Below are 14,622 nucleotides of genomic sequence, written 5' to 3'. Positions count from 1 at the left end.
TGCACATCGGATTTTTTGCTCCCAAAATCATTCAAAATCAAGGAAAATCGTCAGAGATTGGGGGAATGCTTAGAAGTGATGGAAGACTGGGGGACAGAGCCCAAAATCTTGTAACTCCTGGAAAAATAGGGTGGTTGACAGCTCTGACAACTCACTAGCCTGGGGTGATGTTTGATGAGCACCATGCCTCTATCTACTTCTTCTCCTCCAGGCAATTCCAAGCTTGTTCAAGATGAATAATAGACTAGGGAAACAGGTAAGCAACTTACATCACTAGAGGGGGCGCCTAAAAACTTAGCACCCCCCAGTGATTTTACTTTTCCTTCTCCTTTCATTTTGACCTCACTGCTTACTAGAAAGAGTATGGGGTTTCTGGGCTCATGAATGGATCTTTGTCATACTCTGTTGTACTGGTGAGTCATTTAGGAATGCTGGAAGGCATGGTAGCACCCAACATGAATCTATCTTTGGCCACTAGATGAGGTCCTTTCTTTTTTAGTGTAAGTTAATGCACCAAGCATATTGGTTATACAGCCATATCTCACCTATACACTGTGGTGGGTGGTTGCTCCAGAAGGGCCGTGTTGCATTCAGACATTTAAGCACCTGAGGGCCAAGAAGTTGGTAGCCGGTGTTGCAGTAGAAGTATGCTTCACCTCCTGGGTGCAGGCTGGTCACAGAGACATCACCGTAAGCAGGTCGGTGTGGGAATCCGCAGCTTAGCATGTATACTGCAAGGAAAGAAACAGTGCCGGTTATACTTTGGACTATACATTGTGGTTGCCAAAAAAACCTTTCTATATGGACATACCATTATATGCACATTGCTGTTTTCCAAGGAAAGACCACAAGTTTTGCTCAGGTTTTGAGATAAGCATCCCTATTTCCCTAGTGTAGTCCCATGTGCATTGTACCTTGAGGTGACTGGGTGGGGGCCAGGGGCCAGTCCAACACTGAGGCCATTTGACCAAGGCCCCACCACAAAGTTACAAATATTTGCTTTATCAGCCATTTAGCCTTAGTTCTATTAATATACAGGATAACAAATAACCATTTAACCATACAAAAACCTGACAAAAGAAACAACTTTAAAGATGGGTTTCCAGAAAATAGGCATTCCAGCCAAATATAGTATATTGCCAACTGTCCCTCAGGCTACACACCCAGCCAGCGCTCTGAGACCTGATATGGGGGTGGTGGCAGGACCTTAGGGGGCAGATTTACTAAGGAGCGAAGTGGCTAACGCTAGCGACAATTCTCTTGCATGAACACCCGCAGGGACATCGCCAATTTACTAACAGGCGCAAGCGCCAATTCAATAGCGATTCAGACCATCGCTAGCGGTCGACTTTTCACTTGCCTTCGCCACCTCAGACCAGGCGAAGTTCTATAAAGCAGCTAGATCTTCCTCAATCTTCTGCCACTTACATCATATGCTGTGTGCCGAAAATGCATCAAGTTCAAAAATGCTGGCGACTTTTACTTTTTTTAAGCGGATTGGCTGCAAAAGTCCTAACTTTTTTGGGTAAGCGGTTTTCTCGACACATTTTATTACATATGGAACATTAATTTTACAGTGGGCTCTTGTGTAGGGCATTATATTAACTCTCTAGTCTTCATTAAGGTTCCCTGGACATCTGTAGTATAAACCGGTATAAACCGGTAACTTAAATAATGTGCAGCAACATTTATAATAAAGACGTCCATACAACTTTAAATTTTTCTGCCCTATGCAAATTGACCCAAGTGGAAGATCACTATCGGAGTTTCACTAGACACATGAAATGCTCCCACTGCCGAAGTAACGCTATCAAAAAGTCACAGGGTTCGTCGCACTGGACGAAACTGCATCTTAGTGAATTTGTGTATGACTTCCATAAGCTCCCATTATTTTTAAAGATAGGAAGGGTTTGGGGGCTTGTCTTGTGGTTTCTATGCAAATAAAAGGGGAAACTAAGATCCCTATTGTGGGACATAAGGCCTCGGTGAAGAGACAGGAGCAAGAGACCAAGGAAGACAGAGTGATTTTAATAGAAAGATTAGGGCTTATCAAGCGGACATTGATGCCACAAGGGTATAGTGCATCCATTTTTAGGGTAGAGCTCCACAAGCGTTTTTTATCAGATTGACGCCCGCTGACAAAAGGCACGCGTCAAGTCAGATGGAGTCACACGCGTGAAGATATTATTGGACTGAATGAAAAGTCGGAGGTAACAATTTCATTATATCCAACGCGACACGACTGTCGGATTTGGACGGAGAAAGCAGCGTCTTTATCCCACAGTTGGACCGCGTAGTTGTTAACTCCGACTTTTCATTCAGTCCAATTATATCTTCATGGCAGAGGTCATTTTTATATCTATACAAGCAACACACTGACTTTAGTATCTGTTACATACTAGTCTAGCCAATAAAAGCTGAGTATTTTGTACTCCAGCCCAGGTAGTTATTACAATTTAGAGATTGGATGAACAGGTTAAATAGTGGATAACAGATAACCCCATTATATTCTACAGAGCTTATCTGCTGTGTAACCTGAGCCTTTTCTCCTTTGAATAGCTGACCCTGTTGCTAGTGATGGGCGAATTTGCGCAGTTTGAAAAATTTGCAAAACCGCGCCAGCATCTCATTTTTTTTTCAAATTTTTGCGGGCGTTTCGTGAATTTTTCCGCCGGCGCCGAATCGCGCAAATTCGCCCATCACTACCCGTTGCTACACAGCAGCTTATTTATATAAACAATAGTAGTGTTTCTGAAGCAAACAGATCAGTTTTACCAGTGCAGGTTCCTGTTCCTTTAACTCAACACTTGCATCAAATATTCAAAAGATCACACAATGTTATATTGGTAATTAAATAAATATTTGTTAGTAAATCAATACAATCATATATAAATATAATACAGGTCTGGTTTACAAAATGATATGTTGTGGCTGAGTGTTTAGTCGCTGCTCTATCAAAAGGCTTTGCTGTTTGTATTGTGAATGGATGAAAATCCATATAATGCCCCTGATAGTGACGAGAGCAAACAGAACATTAGGACAGTGTAAATAGATAAATGTGCGCTGTGCAGTTATCACTTATGGGCACGGGTGGATGAATTTACCCATCACTTTAATGCTCTCAGTGGCTCAGGCATATGATTCAGCGGTGGATTGGGGCACAGCTGGGAATATAACAAGGTGTGCAGGGCCCGGCCAGAAGTTCTTCTGCAGAAAGTGATGAATTAGCTGAAATAAAGTTATAATGTCCCATCTCCATCTTGCGCTGGATTTCCTGGGCTGGGTGTTTGGCACCACTCATTAACTCGCAGCTTGATAAATGAGCCGTGCTGCTTTCCTAATGGGACCCATAAAATATTTCCTCCTGTGTCAGTGCCACTTGTCTCCAAAGCACAATTGCTAGCAGGGGGAGAAGGGAGAGAGCTCCTGGGAGACCGGGAGGGAGAAAGAAGAGGCGAGGAGTAATTGCGGAGCCTTATTCAAAGATCCCAAAGTCGCTCTGTTTGTAGGTGACATCTCTCATTAGTCTCTGCAGAGAGCAGAACACAGAGCTGGAATATAAATCTGCAAGCACAAATGTATGTTCAGCCAAAGGAAGGGGGGAAGCGTTGTTCCTTTTCCAAACACATTTATTGAATAATTTTGTGTAATTGTAGGCAAAATTAAGCCGCAAGTAGCTGTGAAATTGGGACAGAAATATATACCATGACTGATACAATCCTTTGTTTTTTTAAATAAGTGGGATATGTGTCTGCTTTAAAGTAAAACAATAAATAAATGTACATAGTCATGGAAAAATAGCAAAACAATTACTCAGTGGTCTCAACACATTAAAATCCCAGTCCATGGGTTACTACAATCTTCAAAAATCCCAAAATACTTTATATTTACCTTTACTTTTGCTACTGCATTTATTACCACCAGGTCTCATACACACATCTGGGATTTTTGACAATCCTTTTTTTCACAAACTTTCCTCTTATACCAATTGTGCCGTCAGATCTAGACTGTGAGTCTTATATTTCAGGCCTTATTCACACCAAGCTGACTAGTCAGTTTCATATCTGGTCAAACTGCTTCTAACCAATGCAATTTTCAGCATGCAACTCCTAAAGATTTCATGGAATCTACCCTTCCCATCACCTCACAAGTCCACCCCTGTTCTACTCTAGCATGCAGTGTCAGTTCAGCAGGATTCGGGCAGTTCATTTGGCTAGCTAAGTCTCTTGTGTGAACAGTGCCATAGCCACCAGTCTATTTCAAATGTTTCTGACTAGTCAGACCAATCAACAGTCAGGCCCTGATTTCTGAGTCAGGTGCCCTTCAAGAAGGTCCCCATGAACGACTGATTTTAGTGCAATCCAACCAATCCGTCAAATTATCGTGAGGTTAGTGGGAATCACACGATCGTTCAGAAAATTGATTGGCCAGGTTAGAAAATTTTCATCGGTTACAGTGAAATGTATCTATTGTCCAATTGTTTGCAGGGCCAAGCAGGCAGCTACCCTTCGTTTTCCTGGCTTCAACTAGACAATATCGCTTGAAATGGTCTTTTTAATTGATGGACAAATCGCACATTTAAACGATCCTTTCAAGATAATCTTGGTCTCACGATAACGATAAGATCTTTTAAAGGACAAGGAAAGTCTACAATAGAATAAGGCTAGAAATGCTGTATTTTGTATACTAAATATAAACATGAACTTACTGCACCACAAGCCTAATCAAACAAATAATTTATGCTTTCAAAGTTGGCTACAGGGGGTCACCATCTTGTAACTTTGTTAAACATCTTTGCAAGACTAAGACTGTGCACATGCTCAGTGTGGTCTGGGCTGCTTAGGGATCGTCATAAACAAAGCTGCTTGAGTTCTGCATGGCTGGGAAGTAAGGCAGGGGCTCCCCCTGCTGTTCATAAGTATGATTGTTTCCCTGCTCAGCAGTTAGGGACCATCTGACAATTCCTATCCACAGCAGTAAATGAAGGGAGAATTTCACTGCATACAGTTAGGTTTCTTATAAACACGGTACACATTTTTTAATTAAAGTATATTGGAGATAGGTTTCTTTTTCATTAAAGAAAGTAAAAATGGGATTTTATTTTTTTGCCTTTCCTTGTCCTTTAAAAATCATTTACATCTATGGCCAGCTTTAGGCTCTTGGTTTGACGCTGCTCCTTGCACCCGCACCCCCCCCCAAGTGAGTGCATGTGTATACACAGGTTTCATCTAGAGCACTGGGGGTGATTCTGAAAAAAAATAGAATGCAGCTGGGCAGCATACAGCCCCTGTCAACAGTCCAGTAATGACACAAAAGCCATGGCGTCTCAATTTCTGCACAGAAATAATTGCCTAATTTTTTGTCTTATCACTAAATTAATTTCATGAACATATAACGGCTCATTTACAGTTGCTAAGTAGTGATGAGTGTAATTTTTTCCAGGCATGGATTCCTGGCAAATTTTGCCATCTGCAATTTTTTTCACAACAGCAACAGTAAAATATTGCCACAAAAAACCACACGCACACAAAAACAACACAGTGAAGAAACACCCACTGACTTCAATGCATTTTGGTTGAAAAAAAAACGGCCAGTGACTTCAGTGTATTTTGTGAATTTTCGGTGAATCGAAACGGGACAGATTATCCATCTCTACTGCTAAGTGCAGTAACTTCTCCCAAATATGGACAGCTCAGCTTGCAGCTTGCAAATTTTTACTGAAATGTCATGAGTTTCTCTTTTATCTCCTGCTCTGATGCCAGAAAAAGACACTATGGGGCGAATTCCCTAAGTGGCGAAAATTCGCCAGAGACGGCTTCGCAGCCATCTCAATACTTTGCCAGGCGTAAATTCGCCAGGATAACGCTAATTCCCTAAAATGCAAAGTTGCGGCCCTGAGGGAATGTAAAGTTGCGCTAGCGTTACTTCGGCAAGCAGAGCGAACTTGCGATGGCATTGACTAATTTGCATACGGCGGGAAGTTAAAGTTGAATGGACGTATATGTTGCAGCAAATACATTACACTACACAAGCCCAGGAAACCTTAATGGAATAAAATAAAGTTGTTATATTGCCCTACACATGAGCCCAGTGTATAGTTTATGTGCCATATGTTAGGACATTTTTATGGTCTTTTGCAGGTTATCACCCTGAAAATAGGTAAAGACGCCAGCGTTTTTTGGGACATAAAAGATTTTTCAACCAAAATTGAGGAAGTTCTATACATTCCATTGCACTTCGCCTGGTCTGAGCTGGCAAAGGCAAGTCTGGCAAACGAGGTAACGTTCAGTAAAATCCACATCTTAGTGAATTTGCGTTAGTTAAGTCCGTTTGCAAAAATTTGCCTGGTGTTAAAGTGCAAAGCAATGATAGCGTCTATCTCCTAAGTTAGCGAAGTGACGCCTGCCCCATTGGTCACTTCGCCCTTTAGGGAATCTGCCCCTATTTTCCTAAAAATTAAATAAAAGGCTTATAGAGAGCCAAGAATACACAGCACTTGCACTTAGATTTTAGATTAGATTTATAACTATTTAAGACAAGCAAAGATACGTTTGTAAGAATTTAAGATCAACAGGTTTCTTGGGAGAACTGAGAGCTGCAGCTTTAAGGGCAATTCTCCTTCATTAGCAAAACTGTTATAACACATAAAACGTGAACCTAAAACCCCCAGAAATGTGTTCTAATTTTCCATAACCTGCCAACTTTAGTAAAACACATGGTATGTAGGCAGTGTGACCAAAAATCGGTGGTCAAAAGATTTTCGCCGCACTGTGTGCAGCACAAACTTTTGTCCCTCTTTATGATTTTCAAATGTTGGGAGATATGTAAAGTTAGCCGTAATCATTACTTGTGAATTGTATGCAGTGCACCTATTAATGCAGTTCCAGTCCTGTGTCCAGGGTCGCCATCAATAATCATCAGTGATCCAGGGGCCCCATACTACTAAGTTAGCAGGGCCCTCCTGGGGTCCACAAATATTAGCCCACTAGTCACGTGGGCCTTCTGGGTGGTGTTTCCCGCCAACAATTAAAATGGAGTACCAATGAATCAGAAAAGTCCCTTACGCACCCACTCAAACATGCCCAATTATGACAAAACTCTCCCCAAATGACACCCAATCCTTTCCCATCAGCTTACAAGTTCACCACTTTCATGACCTGCACCTTTCCGTTTCAGCGCCCTCTTCTGCTACAAGGCCCCTGACTACAAAACCACCTGATGGCGGCCATGACTGTGTCAATAAAAGTTTAGCCCTGAGTACCCGAAATAACAGAAAAACGATATGCTCAATTGCTGTCTGCACAAAGTGCCACATAAATACAGCAGGTGGCAGTAGAGGCCAACCACAGTCATTCTGATTGGCCATGGAATTGCCGGAAATTTCATATGTCATCTCAGCAGTGTTCCTTGACCTGAGGATCAGAATAAAACTCCTTGAAGCTTGTCCTAAAATATTGCCTGTTAGATATAAATGTGTAACCTATTATTTCATTACACAGTGGCAGTGACAATGGGAGTCGGATAATCAGAGCTGAGGCCAAACCTCCTGATAAATAAAGCTGTGGATGTGCTCAGTATCAGGAAAATAAATATACAGGGGCTCACTGGCAGAACTGTTTTTATCTGTATAGGTGAGCAGATGAGAATCTTACTGAAAGAAGATAGGAAGGAATATGATTTTATAGAGACAAAATTGGGGGCCCTGCAAGGCAACAGTTGCAAGTAGGAAAAGATTTTAGAATTCACACCTGCCATGTTAAAAATGGATATGACATCTTAGCTACGACTAGCAGACAATTTATTGTTTTTTCACATCATGCCACTCTCCATGCGGCAATGGCAATTAAGGACAGCTTTGGCTTTGCAAGGCCGCATACTGTTTTAGCACTAGACTGTGTAGTGCGGATGTGATAATGTGTAAAATATGTCTCAAACCTGTAGATAAATTTGGGTTTTAGTAAATAACCCCTTTTAGTGTGTTATAGAATGGCTAATTCTAAACAACATTTCAATTGGTTTAATTTTTTCTTTTTTTTTTATAGTTTTTGAATTATTTGCCTGCTTCTTCTGACACTTTTCAGCTTTCAAATGGGGGTCACTGACCCCCTCTAAAAACAAATGATTTGAAAGGCTACAAATGTATTGTTATTGTTACGTTTTATTACTCATCTTTCTATTCAGGCCTCTCCTATTCATATTCCATTCTCTTATTCAAATCAATGCATGGTTGGTAGGGTAATTCAGATGCTAGCAACCAGAATGCTGAACTTTCAAACTGGAGAGCTGCTGAATAAAAAACGAAATAACTCAAACGCCACAAAACATAAAAAACGAAAACCAACTGCAAATTGTCTCAGAATATCACTCTCTACTAGTGATGTGCAGGTCAGGGTTTCCCTGACCCGCACCCGACCCTAACCTGCCCTGCTACAACCCGCACCCACCCCCACCCGCTTCCAGGGTCTTTTTATAGACCCACGCTGACCCGCCCTGCTGATGGCGTCACAATGACGTCACAAAAGGGGTGGGGCTAGAAGACGAGAGATTATAAAACCGGAACCTGGAAGTCGGATGCCGGTGCAGGGCGAGGAGAGCAGGAGAACGAAGACTAAAGACAGAAGGAATTCAATTCAGATGTAAAAAGAGTTGGGGAGCAACACAAGCATAAGTTACTGGGGGTGCACTGCCAAATGTGATTGGCTATTGGTAGCCCCTATGTGGATTGGCAGTTTCTGTGTTGCAGTAAAGATGTTTTTTTTTGCAAAACTTGGCACTGAGCACCTGCTTTGAGGCCACTGAGAGCAACATCCGAGGGGTTAGGGAGCAACATGTTGTTCATGAGCTACTGATTAAGGACCACTGCTGTAGAGCAATGCTTGTTAGACGTTTTCACTTCAAGTCCCACTTAGAGGTTGAACTTTTCTTTTCAAGGTTACAGCAAAGGTTACAGCTGTAAGATAATATTGGTATGTCAACTATTAGTGATGAGCACCAATTTTCGCCAAGTTTCGCTGCAAAAATGACACAAATAACTCCAATGGGAGAGAAAAAATGTTGAATGTCAACATGCGAGTAATAAAAGAGTTGACGTCCATAGATTTTAATGCATTTCGGTGAACTGAAACGGGTAAGATTCGACCAATACCGTCAGCCATTCACCCATGGTTCTAAAAATATGTAGGACAGCAAATATGTGTTTGCCCCAACGCTCACCCTAAATAACCTTCAACCTAACCTGGGATTTCATTCATTCTCTCCAAATCTCCACCAAGCTAACATTTAACTTTCTAAAGGTGGCCATAAACGCACAGATAATATCGTACAAAACTAATTTTCATACGATATTCGGTGCCTATATGGTGGGAAATGAGCTGACCGATATCGGCAAAAGACTCGTCGATTGGGCTGGACGGAAAATTTTGATCGGGTTCCTTTGCAGTCACCCAAACATCGCCATTTGTTAGTGCTGAATCATCAGAAACAGGTAGAATTCTATTGTTTCTACCTGTATATCTGACGATTCAGCTCTACACGTGTGTATTGAAACGAAAGATCTTTCTTGGAAAGATCTTTTCCAAGAAAGATCATAATTGTTACGTCTGTGGCCACCTTAACTCCACCATTGCTCCATGCCCTGCCCTAGAAAGAGTGAATACTGTAGATAGAAGAAATACTGTGGATAGATGGGATACCACCCCCTCCCCCCCAAAAAATACAGTAGAGCAGTGCCATGTTAATCATGCAGCCATACTAACAGGAATATCAAGGGCATTAAAAAAGTGTTTGGCATCAGGCTGGGTTACCAGGGTTATATAGGGCAAAAATAATCATTCATGCCACATCTCATCCGAACTGACCTTTGATGTAGACTGATTACATAATTACTTAGTTACATAATTATATAAACAATAAAACATAAGGAGTATTGCAGAAATAAGCTAACGTTTATTGAGCTTACTAAAAGGGATAGGCTATTTCATTGCGCTATTTCGTCTCTAAAGAATTCTGGGATATCCAGCTCAGTAAGCCAATACATTTATCATACATATATTTTCTAATGTCTGTGTTATTACTGGTACAAGATTCCTGAAGAGAGAGCTGTCATTACTGAGGTCACGTTTACCCAAGAGCAATAAAACAGTCACAACAACATTGCCAGTTAAAATTATACATCAGTGACATCAACCCTGACATGTTAAACAATTCCATTAAAAGAAAACAGAAGAAATCTTACATAACAAGAAGTGGTAACTGCTGACTTGCTGGACACTAAACCATAGCTTGTTCCATCTGGATCCTTTCTACATCAGCTATAGAGGCTGGATCCACCAATATTTGTATGGCTCATTTCATTATTGGGCATATATCTAAAATATAAGAATCTTAACATAAATATAACATTTCACCTAAGGCCAGTTTATTTATATTTTATAAAATGATACATGAATTTGTATATTGTGTGTTCTTTTGTGTTCCTTCCCTAAAGCTGGCCATAGACGCAAAGATCTGATCTACGATTTTCGGACTGTGTGTGGAGAGTCCCAACATTTTTCGTCAGGCGGAGATTGGTCGTTTGGTTGATCGGACAGGTTAAATGATTTCTGTCGGCTGCGGGTAATATCTCTGCGTGTATTGTCGTACGATTTTCAGAGAACATCAGCTGATCTGTTCTTTTCTACTTTATTTGATCGGAATGGTTAGTGGCAGGTCGCGAGATGGGGAAGTCTGATCCTACGTTGATTTGTACAATCGGATCTTTGCGCCTGTGGCCAGCTTTAGTTTAGTAAATCCCAAAATGTAGGCTTTGCCCATAGGTAACCAACCGCTGAACATTTGATTTTATTTATTACTATGTTTGTAAATTAACCAAAATGACTTGAACTAACTTTAGGACATTAATCCTCACTCTGCTTGCAGTTTTCCTAGTACCCAAGATCCAAATGTCCTCCTGTTTTATAACTCCTCACAAAAAGCAGGATAAATGGCAGAGACTCCTTACACTCCTTACACTCACACTCCCAAAAACCACCCTCCCCTCCGTAGCTTGTACTGTCTCCTTCACCTTGCGGCCACTGGTCCTGGTGGGGGCATACCTGGGTCAGTGGAACCTATGTGGACTGGGGCCCACTGGGTTTTTCCCCCTTTTTGTTTTTGTGTTTTTTCTCACCCTCTCAACCTCTTAAATTGTACATGTTCAGTTCTTCAAGAGAACAAAGGTCACAAGCAGGAGTGGCTGAATGTTCTTTGGAACTCATAGCAGTATGGACCACCATGGGGCACACTAAGAAAAGAGAAACCAGGGAGAACAGCGCAAAGAGCTCTGGACTCGTCCTTGGTGGATGCTCAGGACAGAGTAAGTCCCGGAGGGATGGGTCCTATGCCCAGGCTAGTGATTGTACAGTCAAGGTTGTGTAGAACCTGTGGTATAGACCTCCATGGGGCTCGTTGAGAAGAGAGAAAACAGGGAGAGAAGGGAAAATGGCTCTGGGCTCCCCCTTGGTGGATGCTCTTAAAAAATTACAATGTCAACTGGGCCACATTTGGTGGTTGGGAATTAATATTCTAAATATTTAATAAAGCTGGTTCACTGGTTCAGTCTGGTTATTTAATTAGTAGTATTCATCCGTTAGATGGAAATATTAGTGTTGCTGTGACAACAGATAGCGGCATAGAACATTTAGGGCTCATACACCAAGCTAACTGACCCGATCTATACAGAAACAACACTGGTCATTATATACCAACTACTTTTACAGAGAAGATGTAAGCAAGATTTTTAAACAGTCTCTCTGCGTGAGAGAGCTGCAGACTGGCAGTGCCAGCAAAACCGATCAATAGTTTTTTTTTTCAAGCGTCCTTATTGGAAGACACAAATTAAAAGCTGGGATCTCTCCTTGTGTCAGAGAGATATATTGATATTTATTCAGCCAGGTTAAACACTCAATTGGCAGCAGCCAGAGACTCAATAACGGGCAGTAATGGGAAATAACCATAGGAGTGCTCTAAATTCCCCAGGGAAAGCAGGAGTGATAGAATGTATGTAAAAGGACTTCAGACTGATGGAGCACTAGCACACCGATGAGAATGAAGATGGAGGAAGTGTTTATAGACTTCAAGTCTTTGTAGCACTTAAGGGATACTCGAATCTTAAAGGAATACTGCCGTGGGAAAACATGCTTTTTCAAAATACACTAGTTAATAATGCTGCTCCTGCAGAATTCTGAGCTAAAATCCATTTTTTAAAAGAACAAACAGTTTTTTTAATATTTAATTTAATATTTAATTTTGAAATTTGGCATTGGGCTAGCTATATTGTCAGTTTCCCAGGTACCCTCAGGTAATTTGACTTGTGCTTTGAGAAACTTTACTGTAAAGGCGGCCATACACAGAGAGATCCACTCGTTAGGGACCTGTTATCCAGAATGCTTGAGACCTGGGGTTTTCCGGATAACAGATCTTTACGTAATTTGGATCGTCTACTACTAGAAAATCATGTGAACATTAAATAAACCCAATAAGCTGGTTTTGATTCAAATAACGATTAATGATATCTTAGTTTGTATTAAGTACAATATGCTGTTTTATTATCATAGAAATCATTTTTAAAAAATTGGATTATTGGAACAAAATGGAGTGTATGGGAAATGGCCTTTCTGTGATTCGGAGCTTTTCTGTTTCCAGATAACATATCCCATAATTGTACTTGAGCTAAACTAAGCAGCATGAATCCATATTGGTGACAAAATAATCCTATTGAGTTTATTTAATGTTTAATGTTCAAATGTTTTTGTAAACTTATGGTATGGTGATCTAAATTACAGAATGACCCCTTATCCAGAAACCTTTAGGTTCTCATAGCTCTCATACCGGTCTAACTATTATTACAATCTTCCTAAAATTAGACTCACTACTTTGAGTTTGTGCTGGAGGATACGATGGCGACTTTTCCTTTTCCATCACATAGCATAGGTCAGGGATGGACACCCTGTGGCACTCTAGAAGTTATTGAACGTTAAGGTAACTAGCATCTGAAGTTTAGAAGTTTAACATCTCTATCTTATTAACTCCATACAGTGTGCAGTCTCTGCTTTCATCATTCTAGCTCTCTTGGGTGTTGCAGTCTGCTTTTGTAACTCTTATAATGAAAGATTTAGGTTTTGTGCCAACTTCCATTAATGCTTTAAAATGTATCACTGTGCACCATGGATGCCCATAGATGATATCTCAAGTAGTTTCTTTTGTGATACAATTGCTTGTATAGAATTGTATTATCTGGGAGATAATTGATCTCTTCCTTTGAAGTTGTGTTAGCCTGATGTGCGCACAGTCTTACAGCAATCTCACGTTCAACTGAGAAGGAAATAACTCGCTCTGGAGATTATAATTTCCAATCCCCTTCACCCCATAGGAAGCTTTAGCTGCACATAAAAAAAATACAAAATGATAATAGTATGTCATAGTTTATTTTTACTTAGATAATTTCAGGCTTATAATGAAGACTCCCTTGACACCCTGTTCCTCTGTGAATGCCCACAGTATGTTGAAGTTGGGGAATGATCTAAAGCAGTGCCCATGAATAGCCACAAAACCAGATACCCAACCTTTTTTACCTGTGCACCACATTCAGATTTAAAGAGTTGGGAAGCAACACAAGCATGAAAAACATTCCTGGGTGGTGTTGTGATTGGCCAATTGGTAGCCCCTTGGTGGACTGGCAGCCTATAGGAGACTGTTTGGGAGCAACATCAGAGGGGTTGGGAAGTTGCTCATGAGCCATTGGTTGGGGATCACTGTGTTTGGTTATGCAATTGTTTGACCAGATTGTAGATTTCTCCTGTTGGCCTACCCTTTGGATCAGGGGTGCTTCGCCAATGAGGCAAGTTGAGGCTGTCGCCTCAGGCTACAGCGCCCCACTAGGTACCAGGGGCAGCAAAAATGCTTCTCCTGGTACTTTAAGAGCGAATTTCCGGGGGAGGGGGGGCAGCAGCAACTGCTACTGCCTCAGGCGGCGAGGGGCCAGGATTGCCCCTGCTTTGGATTAATCTGCTTGGATGTGTAGATGCCTTTAGATTTTTCCCATATAGGGGGGCAACACAACAGTAACCTTCTTCTTATAGCTCTAACCTCCTTTCCCAACATTCATATGACCACCATGATATACTGAGGCTTACTGAATATTCCTTACCTGTTAGAACTGAAGGTTAATGTATTTTTACTTTTGGCTAATATATTTTAGCTACAAAGAGCTGAGTGCTGGCCAGTTAAATTTTCCAGTGTTCCAGGGTTAAATTATTCCAGGCAACAGACAATACAAAAAAAAATATTTTTGCACTCACCTCCTTATTTGAGGCCAGACTCCTACCTATGGTTATACTACTTAGAGAATACACATATCTTTGAAAATAAGAACACAGTTAAAGGAGTGCAAGGTGAGTCACCTAACAATATGAGGTCATGTCATATTTATTTGCATTTACACTCTTATGTGTAACATGACGAGTAGACAAACAAATTAGCAGTGTTGCATAGAAAAGCATTTATTGGCTACAGATAACTAAATAAATATATTAAATTGTGCATACTATACCAAATGACACAAAGGTGCATCCTAGTGCCACATAG

The 14,622-nt window shown here is 41.0% G+C and overlaps 1 protein-coding gene across 1 annotated transcript in view; it reads right to left on the bottom strand.

The window, feature by feature from the left end:
* LOC108707439 (seizure protein 6 homolog) overlaps positions 1–14,622 on the bottom strand; it is a 356,731-nt gene that overhangs the window by 50,471 nt on the left and 291,638 nt on the right. Inside the window, exon 5 of the mRNA XM_041581718.1 lies at positions 546–731. Within this exon, the coding sequence (XP_041437652.1) occupies positions 546–731 (186 nt within the window). The remainder of the gene's footprint in view (positions 1–545; positions 732–14,622) is intronic.

Source organism: Xenopus laevis, chromosome 2L (assembly GCF_017654675.1).
Source record: "Xenopus laevis strain J_2021 chromosome 2L, Xenopus_laevis_v10.1, whole genome shotgun sequence".
NCBI lineage: Eukaryota > Metazoa > Chordata > Amphibia > Anura > Pipidae > Xenopus > Xenopus laevis.
This window is presented reverse-complemented; position numbering and strand designations above follow the sequence as displayed.